The 17,500-nt window shown below is 38.8% G+C and overlaps 2 protein-coding genes across 2 annotated transcripts in view; one reads left to right on the forward strand and one right to left on the reverse strand.

The window, feature by feature from the left end:
* The first annotated feature begins 3,069 nt into the window (after positions 1 to 3,069).
* LOC137984698 (uncharacterized) overlaps positions 3,070 to 17,500 on the forward strand; it is a 30,300-nt gene continuing 15,869 nt past the window's right edge. The window contains exons 1-2 of the mRNA XM_068831954.1: positions 3,070 to 3,164; positions 4,422 to 4,699. Of these exons, the coding sequence (XP_068688055.1) occupies positions 4,452 to 4,699 (248 nt within the window). The 5' untranslated portion in view covers positions 3,070 to 3,164; positions 4,422 to 4,451. The remainder of the gene's footprint in view (positions 3,165 to 4,421; positions 4,700 to 17,500) is intronic.
* Positions 10,972 to 17,500, reverse strand: part of LOC137984694 (rab3 GTPase-activating protein catalytic subunit-like) — a 48,767-nt gene continuing 42,238 nt past the window's right edge. Inside the window, exons 26-27 of the mRNA XM_068831947.1 lie at positions 13,423 to 13,473; positions 10,972 to 12,694 (exon numbers count right to left, since the gene is read on the reverse strand). Of these exons, the coding sequence (XP_068688048.1) occupies positions 12,512 to 12,694; positions 13,423 to 13,473 (234 nt within the window). The 3' untranslated portion in view covers positions 10,972 to 12,511. The remainder of the gene's footprint in view (positions 12,695 to 13,422; positions 13,474 to 17,500) is intronic.

The raw sequence follows: 17,500 nt of genomic DNA on the forward strand, positions 1-17,500 counted from the left end.
CAGATTGTACTGTGAACTTACGTTAAGCAGAAAAAAAGTAGTTAATTTTTTATTGAATGACCATATTTAGGGGCGAGATGAATTTTGTGGGGAACACAAATCTATTTCAGTTCGTTTGCGCGTATCGACAGTGGCGGTTAGTGCTGGGACACGGAACCATTTTTCGTTCTATAGGATATGGATTAACTCTCTCACCCGGGGAAACATGGTACAGGTCGCTGTCGTCTCTCGCCGACCAGCACTACTTCGACGCTCCTCGCCGCTGGTGAGCGAGAAGACCTCTGGCATCCAGGGTAAAATGTTAGCCAATTTGTCGAAGGAAAGTTTTTTCAGCTCTTTCGAAGAGAGATTTGTCGCCTTTAAGTCGGTAATTTTTTGCGGGAAAATGGTGATCACGTTCCGAAATTCGGCGGGTCTAATCTGCAGATCGCAGGTCGCAGGTCACATGTTGCAGTCATTGTTTCACCAATACAGAAAGTATCCTAAACATTCTTAAAAGCTACCCTTAGACCTAAGGTTAACTTTTAAGAATGTTTAGGATACTTTCTGTATTGGTGAAACAATGACCTGCAACCTGTGACCTGCGACCTGCAGATTAGACTCGCCGTCCGAAATTCTGGTAAAAACGTGGACGAAGCACGGAATAACTTTGGTTGGCCTCTGTGGGGGGATTAATTGAGCAGTCTTCGTCTGAATGTCATGGATTTCTGTATTCATGTTTTCAAACGAGTTATGGAGGCAGTAAACAATGTTGACGTCGGGGAATTCGGTGCTGGAAGCCTTCCCGGTATACAGGCTCACGCTCAAACGTTGAGATAAAATAATTGCTGCTAGGTTCAATTTCATGATATCAGGATATCATGATAGCAGCTAGGAAATTGATTAGTCTGTGATTAATATTGAATGTGCCTCCCTGTGACATGCTGGGAAAACAATTAGCCCGGAATGAAATTTTACACAGCTACAATTGGGCATTCTAAATTTCCCAGTTCCTCAGTTATCGAGTTCCATAAGTATAAAACTTAAAAATGGTTTGCTTTAAAATCAGAAAAGAACCAATTCACCGTTGCTGTTGAGAAAAGTGTATGCCAAACAAAACAAGTTGCATCTCGGTAGCCTGAAAGTTAACTGACAAAATAATTTGCCTGTGTTAAGTTAACAAATACACCAATACATCACTAACGTTTCATGTTTAACCGGAGAATTTCAATTATGTACGAAGGTGTAATAGCTGTTGAGTTTTATTCCTCAGTTATCGAGTTCCATGAGTATAAAACTTAAAATGGATTGCTTTAAAATCAGAAAAGAACCAATTCACCGTTGCTGTTGAGAAAAGTGTGTGCCAGGCAAAACAAGTTGCGTCTCGGCAGCCTGAAAGTTAAGAAATAATTTGCCTGTGTTTAAATTAACAAATATACCAATACATCACTAACGTTTCATGTTTAACCGGAGAATTAGGGAAGCAGATGTTCGAAGGTGTAATAGCTGTTGAGTTTTATTCCTCAGTTATCGAGTTCCATAAGTACAAAACTTAAAAATGGATTGCTTTTAAATCAGAAATGAACCAATTCACCGTTGCTGTTGAGAAAAGTGTCTGCCAGCAAAACAAGTTGCATCTCAGTAGCCTGAAAGTTAACTGACAAAATAATTTGCCTGGGTTTAAATTAACAAATACACCAATACATCACTAACGTTTCATGTTTAACCGGAGAATTATGTACGAAGGTGTAATTGCTGTTGAGTATCGAGTTCCATGACTATAAAACTTAAAAATGGTTTGCTTTAAAATCAGAAAAGAACCAATTCACCGTTGCTGTTGAGAAAAGTGTATGCCAGGCCTCGGCAGCCTGAAAGTTAAGAAATAATTTGCCTGTGTTTAAATTAACAAATATACCAATACATCACTAACGTTTCATGTTTAACCGGAGAATTATGTACGAAGGTGTAATAGCTGTTGAGTTTTATTCCTCAGTTATCGAGTTCCATGAGTATAAAACTCAGTTAAAAATGGTTTGCTTTAAAATCAGAAAAGAACCAATTCACCGTTGCTGTTGAGAAAAGTGTCTGCCAGCAAAACAAGTTGCATCTCAGTAGCCTGAAAGTTAACTGACAAAATAATTTGCCTGTGTTTAAATTAACAAATACACCAATACATCACTAACGTTTCATGTTTAACCGGAGAATTATGTACGAAGGTGTAATTGCTGTTGAGTATCGAGTTCCATGACTATAAAACTTAAAAATGGTTTGCTTTAAAATCAGAAAAGAACCAATTCACCGTTGCTGTTGAGAAAAGTGTATGCCAGGCCTCGGCAGCCTGAAAGTTAAGAAATAATTTGCCTGTGTTTAAATTAACAAATATACCAATACATCACTAACGTTTCATGTTTAACCGGAGAATTATGTACGAAGGTGTAATAGCTGTTGAGTTTTATTCCTCAGTTATCGAGTTCCATGAGTATAAAACTCAGTTAAAAATGGTTTGCTTTAAAATCAGAAAAGAACCAATTCACCGTTGCTGTTGAGAAAAGTGTATGGCAGGCAAAACAAGTTGCATCTCGGTAGCCTGAAAGTTAACTGACAAAATAATTTGCCTGTGTTTAAATTAACAAATATACCAATACATCATTTTCCATTTTTTAATTGCATGATGCTGGCCGTTGTAAACCGTGTTTTAGAAAATATTTCAGATTGATTTACTATGCCTCTGGACTATCTTGACATATCACTCAAAATTAATTTACTTGTCGTCATTAAAACTTTATGACGAAGTCGGCTCAACAAATGTGTCGAGATTAACACCTCTCTCTCCCTTTGTCTCTCGCTCTGCCTTTTTAGTGTGAGTCTTGTTACAACTCCCACTGAGATTTCGGTAATTTTTTTTTACCTAAACAGCGGGGACCCACATTCCTGACCCAAGTTAAGCTCCTCATGATTTTTCTCAAAGAGCAGACAAGCCCTAATGACATCAATTACTCAGGAAGTTTCATTACGGGGTTCTTAATAATTAATTACTTCAATTTGGCAAAACCTGAAATATTATGTATACAAGTTCTCCTTGCTAATTAAGTTCAACCAAGCAGACCGAATAAGCAGTTGACAATTTTGAAGAGAGACCAAGTGCAGACATAAACGCAGAAAAAAGGTTTAACCGAGCCACAAAGGTAAGTTTATTTGGCCACTGAAAAGAAACTGGTTTGCTCAGGGTAGTCCACTTTGGATAGTCAGGGCAGTGCTAACTGAGGAAATTAGTAGCGGCGCAACATTCATCTTTCCGTGCGCAGGAACATTCTCTCAAGGCTTAAGTAAGGTCCTTGGTCGGCAGTTTGTCCATCCCGATATAAAAGTTAAAATTTACAACCCCAAACTGCTCAATTCTGTACAGACACTGACCTCTCCGAATGTCCCTTAAAAATTAAAAAAGACACACGGGTTGTCTGTGAAGTACGGTGGCCTGCTTCAAATTTCAAACTTGAAATTTTGCGTTTGCAAACTCAAAATTTCGAGTTCACAAACTCGAAATTTTGAGTTTACAAACCAGGCAGAGTAAAATACAAACTGTAGACAAGGGGTAAAATGCAGACTGAGGTTATAATTTTACTGTTGAAAAAGCCCAAACCCTTCAGAAGTGCTAACCTTAGGCCTAATTAGGCACAAAACAATATTTAGGCTTAACTGTTAGCACATCTAAAGGGTTTGGGTTTTAACAACAGTAAAATTATAACCTCAGTCAGCCTTTTACACTGACCAGTTTACAAACTCAAAATTTGAAGTTTGTTAACACAAAATTTCGAGTTCAAAATTCGAAATTCCGAGTTTGCAAACGCAAAATTTCGAGTTTGTGAACACAAAGTTTCGAGTTTATAAACTCAAAATTTCGACCTTGTAAACTCGAAATTTCGAGTTTCTAAACTCAAAATTACAAGTTTGAAATTTGAAACAGGAAAACTGATCACGAAATGCCATGTCCCTTACGGGCCACCGTAGTGAAGTTTTCACCTGTCTTGGACTACAGTTAAACCATAAACTGTATCATTTAGTGTGGTATGCATTATAGGTCAGTTAAGCATTTTTCTATTGTGTTTGAAGTTACCCCATATTAGTTTTTTCACATTAAAAATTTGCTGATATAATATTCGTGCGAGAGCTTGAATCCCATCTTGACTGACGCCCTAAGATTTCGAAACTAATTTATTTCTAACTTACGCCTCTTACAACAGAAGCCCTTTGAAAAGATCGTTAACGCCTCATGACATAGTTTTACTATTTAACGATGTCAGAGGCCTACCACTTGAATAAATTGAGAGTTAATAGTGAAAGCCCCGACCTGTTTAATGCGATAAAATTGAGTTGAAACAAGCTGACGTATTTTAAGTTGTATCGCAAAAACCCTGGTCAATTTATATTCTTTTCAACGCAAGGTTTCCTTTTATGACGTGGTGATTGACAAAATGGGCCCGTTTATCTTCGCGATCTTTTTTACTGGTCTGGTTTGCAATGCTGCGATGGCTGAACAATGCAATGGACCACGTCAGCTTCCTATCCACGGCAAGATGTTAAGAGGTCACATTTACGAAAAGCTATTCGCTCGATCTGGCGATGCAGAATGCTTGTTCATATGCAGAAAAGAGGTCTTGTGCCAAAGTTTTAACTTCGTTAAGACGAAGAGTATTTGTGAGTTTAACAACCGCACCAAGGAAGCAGCCAGTCCGGAGAATTTCATTGACGACAAAGAACGATATTACGTCAAACTGGACGTCAGCAGAGGTATTGTCGTCAATAGCTCATATATGGCACTAGCTTTAATTTCATCGCACATTTTGAGCACTCGTTGCCATATGATTCCTAAACCAGGGGGTGGAGGGGTGGGTGGGGGTAGAAAGGGTTCTCAGTATCCATGAGTGCATCTAATCCAGGAAACAATAGTACACGTCCCCACGCAGAATTAACAGCATATTACTTCTCTTAGAAGTGTCAAAGTGTCACAAGTTCTCCCTTAATCCTAAACAGTCGCCCATTGCCGAGTAAAATCGTATGGCGTTAAAAAGAGTGAAATATTTATTTAGTCTCATTAATAGCAGACAATGGGTTAAGCCAAAGAACTTGATGTATGAATGCTTGGTTTCCCATATTAATTTTGCAAACAAACAAATCTTTATTTATGAACAGATAACATTACAGAAGCATTACCCGCAACTAGCAAAGCTATTCGTGGGGGGAAAATGGATGCAGAATATGGAATTAAAACTAAGCCTAACTAAGGAAAGTCTACAATTTACTGAATGAGTAAAGTAAAAATTATAATTTAGATGAAAACAAGATAACACAATTAAAAAAAAAAGAATGAAAAATTGAATTATAAAATAGATGAAAACTAATAACACGATAAAGAAGAAAGAATGAAACGAATTGAACAAATAGAAATAAATAGACAAGAATTTACTGAAGGGGAACAAAATTTGTTTTCTACATAAAGTACTGTGGATGGATCTTTTATAAGGTAGCTATAGAGCTATGTTGCACAACTCTGAAATGTAGGTTAGGTCAAATCATGTTACTTCCTATCCTAGAGATAGACATATAAACTTAAATCGCAAAGTTTTAAGTCCGCCGCCCTGAAAAAGGTTAGAAGGAGGAACCCTTTTAATGCATTAATATTTGCTCGACTAATGCATTAGTCGTGACTAACTTTACTATGTCGGCTTTCCAACTAGGCGACTGAGAGAGGAATGCGGAAGACGGCAAAAAAAGCCGTATATCCCGCTGTTATGATTAAGCCGCTTCGACTCTTCGTGGCGGTGGTGGCAAAGATAGGTTAAACTGGCTAATTGTTATACTAAAGCTCAACATGTATACACTTCCTTGCGCTCAAGTTATTTTGTTTGCAATTTCTTTTATAGACATAGACGAATGTACCGATAATACACATAACTGTTCCACAAATGCCAACTGCACCAACACAGCTGGATCTTACACGTGCACTTGTCACACAAACTACCTTGGAGATGGCAAAAAATGTGTTTTCAAACGTGAGTATATGCTTCTTCTCGTATTAAAATTTTGATGTCACTGGACAAAACAAGTTCTAATATAAAGTCTTGTTCTTTGGCCATTGTAGCTCGATAAAAAATAAAACAAAAACAGCGGTGAAAAAAATGGTAAACCAACGCATTTTATAGAGACTTGACGTTTCGTATGCTACAATTGTAGGCAACATACATTTTCAAAAGTAACCGTTACAATAGTAGTCTTTACACTAGACCGTGAGTAAACTTGGGAAAATCTCAAGTCAAGTAAATTTTTCTTACCTAACGCATTACGCACAAATCATGTAAATACTTCAAGTAAACTTAAGCCCAATGGTGTGCTGTGATTGACAGCAAGTCGGTCGTAAGGATGGTTTTCAAGTCACTTATCTCTAACTTTCATCGTGTCAACTTTTCGACTTTAATGAGATGCAAAGTAAAATAACTTGAGATTTTACTTAGGCTTTCATTAATCACACACGCATTTTTGGTTAAGTAAAACTTAGCCGCTCTTGAGTCCTACTTAACAGCCAAGTGTTAAGACTACCAAAGTTTGAAACTACTCAAAATAGATCTATTTGCTTCTTTTGAAAGGGGTCTGGAACCAAGAATGAGAAATTTAATTAATAAAGTAACTGTTTCTCACTGCTATCGTTGACATTAAAAGCTGGCTTAATTTCCTGGATTAATAAGGTTTCTTTATGGTAGTCAGTTTTGCCCGACGCCAAAATGCCAAAGTGATCCCACTTGATGTTTTAATATCAGCAATAGCTGACGTTTGATCATTTTTGACCAGGGCCGTGTTCCGTTTTTCTGTCAGGGAGGCGTCGTTTTGTTTTTCCTATGTAAAAGTCATCATAATCCGCCCAGCAACAGGCTTTGTAAATAACTTGACTGTTGAGAGCGGTGTATTTTAAGCGATCTTTGTATGGAAAGAAGGATTTGATGCGACGAGTGTTTTGGAAAATTATCTTCAGGTTAACCCTAACTGCAAACAGTGGATTTCAGGCGTTTAGGGATTTGGTTGCTTTGCAAAGCTAAGTAAGGTAACAAATTAAGTAAATCTTTCTTGGGAAATTTTAACTGGACAGGGTTGCTGGGAGTGCTTCTGTTTCTGATCCGCAAAATCGTTAATGTTGTATGTAATTATACCTTGAGGGTGACCACTGATTTTCGGAGATCGTTGAGAGTGGATTGTAACAAGGAAGGTGTGGAACAAATTCAGTAGCAACAATAAGTGAGTGTGTGAATGAGATTAATCTTGTACTTGCGTGGTGTGAACGAATCCCATTTGATGTACCACGAAAACCACCGATCTGTAGAATGGGCCCGATTACCGAGTCATTGCCCCGCCCACTTTCCTTAAACATTTTGATGAAATTCCTTTCCCACGGGCTTAAGGTGTACTATCACGTCCGCAACAATGGAAAAACACGTTTTAAAAATTTATCAGTTTTCTTTGGCAATCGCTGAAAAAACTTCTAGAAAGTGGGCGGGGCAGACACAAGGAAATTCCCAGTCACTCCACAGATCGGTGGTTTCCGTAGTAGAGTCCAGTGAATGTAAACAAATTAAACAATTAAGATCTCGGTTCCAGACACCTTACGATGTAAGTATATAAGCAGTATTCAAACATTGTAACGGTTACTTTCGAAAGTGTAAGTTACCCAGCAAGTCTTTATAACATGCGTTGGCTTTATCATCGCTGTTTGTGTTATTAAAACACCTGGCCTAAGTTTTTCAAAAGCGGGATAACCTTTATCCAGTGAAATTAGTCCTTATCCAGAGTAGAAAACATACTCCACTGATTATATCCTATAGACATTTTTTTTTATAATTTCTAGGAACAGATCCATGCCACAAACCTCGATTGTGGAGTGCATGAATAGATTGCATTAACTTTAAGCCGCTGTTACACCCTGAAACTTTTAGCTGGAACTTACGTGCAACGGCGCTGCAAAAAAAGTTTCAGCAGGCGTTGCACCGACGTTGAAACTGGTCTCGACATGTTGCTTGCATGGTCTTAGCCGGTTTCTGATTGGCTTACGCAACGTAGCGTAAAAAGACCGATTGCTGCGTCCGTTGCAGAAATAGAAAGCGGTCCTACTTTCCGTGAAACTTGTCTAGCGACGAAGTTAAATAACGTTTCATGAAACCGACCATGTTACACGCGGTGCAATGCCTCCTGAAACTTGTTTCGCTGCGCCGTTGCACACATGCTTCAGCTGCGCCGCGCATTGAAATCAAAATTCTTTGACAAAAACAATGTTTGAATGACATTCTTTCTAGGTGGTCTCTCTCAATCTCGCATTCTTCGCAACTACAACAGCTTGTACACATACCACCTAACTTCCTTCTTGAATCCAGTGCTTAACGACTCGATCCGCAGTAGATTTAGAAGATGTTGGCATGCTCCATCACAAGGCTGGAACTCGTCTACCTTTCACAGCCTCTGTGACGCAAAGGGTCCCACTGTTACCATTATCAGAGTTAATAATTCTATATTCGGTGGATATACTGACAAATCTTGGATCTCGCCGAGTGAGTAAAATTCTCTGTAATTATTTACGATATTGTTTAGAAAACGAGCAGCAGTGTTTTATCGGGTTTAAAAACACGAGGCGTGGCCGAATGCATTTAGACCCGATAAAACATATGCTGCCGAACCCTTGTCGGCATTTCAGATTCACTTGTGCTTCCAGGACGTGTTGCGTTTGTCCTTCTGTTGTTTCACAAACGCTTTTTGTTTCAGAAAAGAAAAGTTATTCATGTTTTAGGACTGGTGGCGTCCCTTTTAGAATGAAATATTAGGAAAGGAAAGGGCAAAATAAATTGCTATGTGTTCGGCGGTCAGAGAAGAATTGCTTTGAAGCAGATCGCCCGGTCAGTGCATGGGAGTCTCATAAAGGATGTGGTGTCTAACGATCCAAACGAAATCTTTCTGTGCTTAATAAAGAGAGAAAGGCCTTTTAGGACCGGGCCATATATTATTTATTGAGTTACGGTTAATTAAGAGACTCATACAGGATGGGATAGCTAGAGTACTGTTTTATAAACGAGCATGCAGGAATGTTTTAAGCCAAGAGGCGAAGCAGAGCACTTGGTTTTAGCCCGAAAAAACACGACCTGCGAGTTTTTTCAACGGCTTCAAAACCATTCCACAAAAACTGTGTCTGACTGGAGTCCATATATACAATGGTGCAAAATGTGAGAGGAAGATATCAGCATACAAGAAAACCAAGCAGGGAACCCTAATGAGGAGTGTCTTATAGGGTTTAATGTTCATACACGTGACGTTTTATTGGTGTTTTCATAGGCTGTTAGGTTCATAAATTAAGTTTTGATATTTTTGAAAGGTCGTTTAGTACGGGTAATATGATTATTTAATGTCATTAAGGTTAATCAAACTTTTTCTGTGGTTTTAAATTAGTTTTTTTCTCATGTTGTCCAGGTTATCCCAATTGGCGATATATCAGGTCCACTAAAGCGTTTGTCTACTCGCTGAAAAACCCATACGGTTACGACAACCAGAAGTTCGCAATTAAGTCATCACATTACGATAACGCCACTGTCGTATATAGTCAGTATGGACCAACTTTTGGCAACGGGCACGACATATACACCAGAGGCAATAGTGGATATACATCGTGTGGTTACACCTACCAGCTTCCCCCAGGGTCTTCCCACAGTAACTGCACGGCATTTTACACTGGAAGCTCCCATTTCACTATCAGTGAAATTGAAGTATTTTATGAGGAATTGGGTTAATTGGGTAGAAATGTTAAAAAGCACAAAGGAATACGTCAGTTTTGTAGTCTTAAGGTTGGACTGAATCGACCATGGAATGGGGGATAATAATGAAGGGAACCTTCAAGAAGCAAACTAAGTTACCGTCCATTTTTTGTTTGTCTCAGTCCAACCGAGATACCTCTAAATAGACCAAATCGGCTAACTCAATGTTGTACCCAATTCAAACTCTTTGGAAATAACACGTTTTGTTCCGGATATTTCCATATCATTTAAAGGGACAGTTTCACGGTTTTGCGCATGTCCAAGCTTTAGCGCTAGCAGTTGCAAATTTTACGGTTTCTTACTGAACCAGATGATGTTAATTAAACACAGAGAGTATTAAAGCAAATACACTGAATGACTAAGGCCAAAATTTGGTGGAAGACACTGCGGGTTTACACAGAAAATATCGAATTTAGTTTTGATCTCGAATTTATTGTACGGGTCGAAAATTTATTCTACGCACGAGTTGTCATAACGCACGAGTAGTCTATTCGCATGCAGTAGGTTCATAACACAAAGGAAATGATTACAAAAGTAATTCCAATGCGTAATCCATTACTATGGGATTGTTTCCGTTTCCTGCATCAGTGCTTTCGATTGTTTCAATAACTATGGAATTAAATGGGCTGGCGTGACAGTTTGCCCATGCGCAGAGACGTGAAACTCTCTCTTTAAGTGTGAAAGCTACATTCCAATAAAATACACAAAGAATCTTAAAGTGCGTTTGTGATAAAAAAAATCACTACCTTTTTTTCTTCAGATTTTTTAAAAGTGTGTTTGCTTAACACCTGACTGCCAAAATTTTGAGCAATGATTTTTACCCAAAGACCGTTTACTTTGAGTGTAAGTGTCGGATTTCTCGGTCCGCCACTACTCAGGTTCAAAACTGACCGATTGGACTTCAGAGGGTTGAATTCAGGGAAAAGTGACGTCAAAGGCTGCACAACGCGAGTTTAAAAGTCTGAAAGCCCAAAACTTCCGTGCTGCATATTAATTCTGCGGCGTACACACGCATTGCATTCTTAAACTAGTAAGCCATTGGCGTCATTGTCTCTTCTCTCCAGCTCTCTTAAGATCTTAAAGTTAGTAATGGCGGACCATTAAATAGGAAAATTCCAGTTAAAATAAACAGGTGTCTTTTTTAATCGAGGCTTAAAACTTTGGTTGCTTAGTGTTTGGTTGACATAGTTTTGAAATCCTAAGAGAAATAAGAATTGATTTTTCGGTCACAGGGGCACTTTAACCACGGAAGATTTGAATTGGATACACTGACATGGAGTTAGCCGATTTGGTCTATTAGCCTTTACATAAAGTTAACTTTTTTTCCCTGATATGGCGGCCGTTTCAGTAATTGCTAATATGGATAAGAACAAGAAATTAAAGTGGCAGCAATTTTGATTTATGATGTCAAAGGTAATGCTGATAAGTACCAAATAAGATAGATAAAAGATGAAAAGATACTCAAGCAAAATGGGGTGATTATAAACAAGATAATTAGGTGATAAGAATGCAACGTAGAAATTACATCGTTGATAAAATAGAGAATACTACATGGGCGCGCATAGATATGGCATTTCTCTTCGAGCGAACCAGTGAGTTATCGAGTTGAACACGAGACGAGAAATTAGACACGAACAAGACTGAGAATGGAAAACTTTTAGCCATTCATTCATCAGAAAGGAGAGACGCGAAATAAAGCGAGTGGCGCGTCAGCAGCTGATTGGCGATCCTTAAACACACGCAAAATTATTAGAGAACAATTTATAGGTGTTGAGATACGAGTTTTCTTAGTGGTCGAAATCCCCATAAATAACAGTTTATATTATAAGAATGAAATGGATGAGATAGAGGCGTCAACTAGCGTCGTAATAGGAAACGTGTGATGAAAAGAAAGTTTATAATTGATAATTGGGATAGCTAACGGGTTCTTAGAGCTTGCTGTTGATAGGTGGGTAAATGGGTGGTACAAATGAGGCAGATAAGATCAAAACGGATAAGCCTGAGACAAAATAACAATGTTATTATTATCAGGTACAGAAAATGCCATCTTGTGAAACCAAGATAAATCACCTTATTTCAAGTACTTTTACACTTCATGTGGATACGATTGTAAAGCATGCAGTTATATAAATAATTATTTGACATAATTGACTTTGATTGGAGGAAATAAAACCGAGTTACACCCCTAATCTTTTCTCTGGCCTTTTGCTCACTTTACAAACAAAGCTGATCGGGCATGGGACGACCGAGCTTGCATGCTGCCGCGGGGGTTCCAATCTGGCCAGACCACTGAATGAAGGCCTTTACACAGCAGAGCAGGCATTTGATGCCTTTATCATGCGGCATCGGCAAATGGGCAAAATTCCTAATCTTATCAGGTGATGTCGATAAACTATAGGTCCTGCCTCACAATGCTAGTTATTCCTACTAACAAATCGTGTGTGACGTTATAGATCCTACAGACTCAGGTGGTCTATCAGTTGGAAGAGCTTAGATGACCACTTACCGACCATTTGCAAATATTAGAACTTGCAAACATGTTTATATTTGCAAGAACAATTAAAATGCCAAAACCTCTTTTCTCCTTTATTTTCCCTCAGATTGAAAGTCTCACATCAAGAATTTGGGATTTAGTGATTGTGGCTAGAAATTAATTATTACAAAAAAATTGCTACCAGTCCCATCGGCACCAGTCACTGAAAAATGACGTCGTCGGTAAACGCGCCTGCGAGTCTGAATTCGTCGTTGGTCAGCACACAATACATTCTTTGTGGACAAGGACGCGATGAGGATCGGGGTCGAGGAATGGTTGTTCTCAAAATATACTCCCTTCCTGTGGGGGATGGGAAGTCCTGGGATGGGGTAGATGGAGGACTCTGTTAATAGAAAAGAACAAAGAAAAGTACTCAGCTCTCTAAAACAATCGAGGGGGAGGAAGCTGTAGAAGTCAAGGTGAATGTGAAGCTTAACAAGATTAAAGTGGTACTACGACCGAAAAAACAATTCTTTTTTTTCTTTGGATTTCAAAACTATGTTGACTAAACACTAACTGACGCAAGTTTTAAGTTCTGATTTTAAAAAGACACCTGTTTATTTTAACTGGAATTTTCTTATTTATTGGTCCGCCATTACAAACTTTAAAATCTTGAGAGAGCTGGGTCTAGGAGAAAATGGCGTCAAAGACTCACTAGTTTAAGAATGCAATGCGTGTGTACGCGGCTAAATTAATATGCAGCACGGGAGTTTCGGGCTTTCAGACTTTTAAACCCGCGTTTTGCATATATATTAAATTGCGTTTACACGCTAAAAAGTTTAAGCTAGTGAGTAAATGACATCATTTTCTCTAGATCCAGCCCTCTGAGGTCCAATCGGTCAGTTTTGAAGGTGAGTAATGGCGGACCGTGAAATCCAAAACTTACACTCAAAATAAACAGCCTTTGGATAAAATTCAAAGCTCAAAATTTTGCCAGTTGGGTGTTATGCGGACACACTTTCAAAATCTGAAGACAAAATAGAAATGGTTTTTTGATCATAGTACCACTTTAAGAACTTTTAATGAATAGTCCCGCCATGATACACATCAACGTAGCTAAAACCAGCTCACCGGTTGATTTGAAGGTGAGGATTCGTCACTGGCAAACTGCATCCTTGCACTCTGAGAAGAACAAAGAAAGTATTGCGACGTGAGCTTAATGCTGGACGATGTTAGTAATCAGAACAGCATAGCACAAACTGCAGTGCTTTCAGGAAGACCTGGCTCCCGCCGGAGCTCCGGCGGGTGCCCTCTTGTAAATCGCCGGCAGTATTCCTGCGTTAATGTGCTTATGGAGTCAATATCCGTACTGAAATTCTACTCATTGATCTCTGTGCATTTCAAGGAGCCCATTACCTGGAGCCTCCATCCTCGAAGGGAGACAAACAGACATCAATCTTCTCCTCACTTTATCACACAAAACAAACAGGAAAGGTGGGTGTCAAAAAGTTAACTCATCCATGAGGAGAGAACACTTTGATCCTTCAACAAATTCTCCAAACTACTTTTATAGTCCATTACCTGGAGCCTCCATATCCTCGAGTGGTTTTCGCGGGTGTTTTCACAATAGCCAATCATAAGAGACCTATGGTCGCGGCCAGGGATTACATCACGTGCAGCACACCCGAAACACGAACGTATTTCAAAATGATGAAATGATATAGCAGTCCTAAAAATAAAAAAAACATGGGGGACAGCGTTGACTCGAGGACATGGAGGCTCCAGATAACGGGCCATAAAAGTAATTTGGAGAATTTCTTGAAGGATCAAAGTGTTTTCTCTTCATAGATGAGTTTGTAAATTCTTGAAACCTTTCCTGTTTAGATGCTTTATTCTAAACCTGGTCTTTTCTTTACATAATATTAAAAAATTGAACTTTTTATTGTTTTATGAGAAATCTGACTGTAAATGAAGATACAGTAGATCTAGCTAGGGTAAGTGTGTTCTGTAGAAAGAATAAATATTACTCTGACAAGGGGAGTAAAGTTTGAGAGGGTAAATTTCACTCTTAAAAAGGAGTGGTTTTGTACTATTTTATCTCACCCCAGTTTTGGAGCCGTTAATTTCACTCTGTCAAGGGTAAATTGAAATCCATTAAGAGTTTAATTCACTCCAATAGAAGGATAAAATTTACTCTTGTATTGGAGTGAATTTTACACCACAGGGAGGATAAACAATACTGGAGTAAATTTTACCCTAACAAAAAAGTAAAAGATATAGGAGTGAATTTTACTCCAAAAATGTGGTGTTAGTCTTTTTTTCAATTAAGACTACTCCTTGAAAATAACAGTGTACAAGCTATTCGAAAGCGGATATGCACCTCTGAATATAAATTCAAATGAATAGACAGTTCGCAATGTTAATGTATGTCTATGATATGTTAAACCGAGAATATGTGCTAAAAACGAAAACCACAAACAAATAAAGAATAATATGACATTGTTAACCTACACCAGTAAGCACAGCTGTTAGCATCTCAGCTCAATTGAGAAATCTTTATGGTGCTATACCTATTTAAACAATAGAGTGTTTCTGTCGAGGAACTATCGGCTGATAGTTGCCCCGCGGAAATTTCATGTTCTTAAAACAAATATTTGCCCGAGAAGCGAAGCTTCGAGGGCAAATATGCATGTTTAGACGAAAGCCGTGTCAGCCAATGTAAAATTTAATAATAATAATAATAATAATAATAATAATAATAATAATAACTTAAAAACTTATATAGCGCATGCTTCATGACAGAATGATCGTATGCGCTTAACATGGATTAAAATACCAATAAAATTTATCAGTTCATATACGCTAAGAATATGTTCATAAATAGATTTGTAAGTTAACTTAAGATTAATTACATGAATTCAAAGTGCCAATAAAATTGTTAATTCCTGTAAACTAAAAATATGCTAATTTAAAATAATAAGTTTTAAGTTGACTCTTAAAATTGTTAATTGTGGTGGCTTTCCTAATGAAGGAAGGAAGTGAATTCCAAACGTGAGGGGCAGCCATACTAAAAGAACGGTCACCAAGTGTAGAATAAGACTTACGTAAAGGAAAATTTAAAAGTAATTCGTTGCCAGATCGCAAAGAGTAATTTGCACCGGTCTTAATGGAAATAAGATCACTTATGTAGGACGGCGCTAAGCCACTGATTGCCTTGTACGTTAAAAGTGCTATTTTGAACCTGATTCTGTAGATTATGGGAAGCCAATGAAGTTTCATCAATAATGGGGTAATGTGACAGAATTTACTTTCCTCATAAACTAATCTGGCGGCCGAGTTTTGGACCCTTTGAAGCTTGGATAACTGGTAGTCAGGTAGACCATACAATAAGCTATTGCAGTAATCGATTCTGCATGTGACAAAAGAGTGCACCAGTGTTGCGGCCGCTTCTTGCGTTAAATATTTTCTTATGCGTCTTATATTGTGTAACTGAAAGAATGATGCACTACAAAGATTGGTCACATGTTGGGACATATCAAATGTATCATTGAACCAAGTACCCAGATTCCTAACAGATCTGGACTTGGTTATCAGATGATTTCCCACTCGTATGCTAGTTACATTGACTTTAGCTAATTGCTGACGAGTTCCGATCATAATAAAGTCAGTTTTATCGTCGTTCAACATAAGACTATTGTGCTGAGTCCATTTCTTGATGTCAGCAATGCAGGCCTCCATGGCACTCACAGCAGCATCTTGACACAAAGATTTGCTCGGGCTGAATGAAAGGTATAGCTGAGAATCGTCTGCGTAGGAATGAAATTCAGGTAGGTGAACCTCAACGATATCAATTAAACTGCTACAATAGATGTTAAATAACAGCGGGCCAAGACAGGACCCTTGCGGAACGCCACAGTCAAGATGGAATGACTTCGATAGTTTATAATCAACCGCTACCCGCTGCGATCGACCAGATAAGTAGGAGCAAAACCATGATAGTACTGTACCTCCGATACCAATCTTCGACGTCATGCTCTCAAGTAGAATTTCATGATTCACTGTGTCGAACGCATCACTGAGATCTAACAGCACGAGAAGAGTAACATGTTGCTTATTCATGTTAAGAAGGATGTCATTACGGACCTTTAGTAAGGCTGTCTCAGAACTGTGATGGCATCTATATGCAGATTGGAGAACTGGGTACAAGCCATGGCGAGACATGTGAGACTGCAGTTGGTCCGCAACAGCAGTCTCTGTCAGCTTGGAGATAAAGGCCAAATTGCTGACAGGGCGGAGATTCTTAAACAACATTTCGGTCCCGGGTTTCTTTAGTAGGGGGGTGACTATTGCTTCCTTCCATTTGTCGGCAAAGTGACCGCGCTTTAAAGACATGTTGATAATTGTCGTGATAACAGGTACCAGCTCATCTAGGCACTGCACAACCATTACAGTTGGCATGGGGTCCAAGCAGGAGGACTTCTTGGCCGAGCGGGATATTAATTTCCTGACATCATCCACAGAGAGAGTATTAAACTCCGTTAATGAAACGTCAGCACTACGTGAAACAGTAGAATCAACCATGGAAAACGATGAACTGCTGGTTTCCAACTTCGAGTGGATGTCTTTAACCTTCCGAAGGAAGAACTCTCCAATATCATTAGCAAGTGCCGAAGCGTCAGTCCCATCCGCTAACGATAGAGTCTTAGGCTCAGAAAGTAAGGACTTAGCTGCTCTAAATAATTTCCGTTGGTCAGTGCTGTTGTCGCGGATAAAGTTGCTATAATACTTGGAGCCTGCACTATTCATAAGTTTAGTGACGTAATTCTTTTTTATTTTAAACGCCGCAAAATCCGCGAGTGACTTGCTAACCCGCCATTTACGTTCAGCTTTTCGCCTGCCTCTGATTGCTGCCTTGATATCACAGTCAATCCAGGGAACACGTGGCCTGTTTACAACAGTTCTTTTATTCAAAGGGGCGTAACGATCGATCAGCGACGATAATGTAGAATTATAGCAATTAACCAAGTCGTCCAAATGTGCGAAGTCATCATTGCAGAGGGTGGACACTGAGAGATCCTCCTTAAGTGCCGCAACATCCACTGCTTTATATTTCCTGTAAGTATATGACTTAGAACTGAATTGAGGTTTAATGGAATTTAAAGAACAGAAGATAGGCGCGTGATCAGAAAAAAGAAAGCCAACCTTCGGT

Source organism: Montipora foliosa, chromosome 14 (genome assembly GCF_036669935.1).
Source record: "Montipora foliosa isolate CH-2021 chromosome 14, ASM3666993v2, whole genome shotgun sequence".
NCBI lineage: Eukaryota > Metazoa > Cnidaria > Anthozoa > Scleractinia > Acroporidae > Montipora > Montipora foliosa.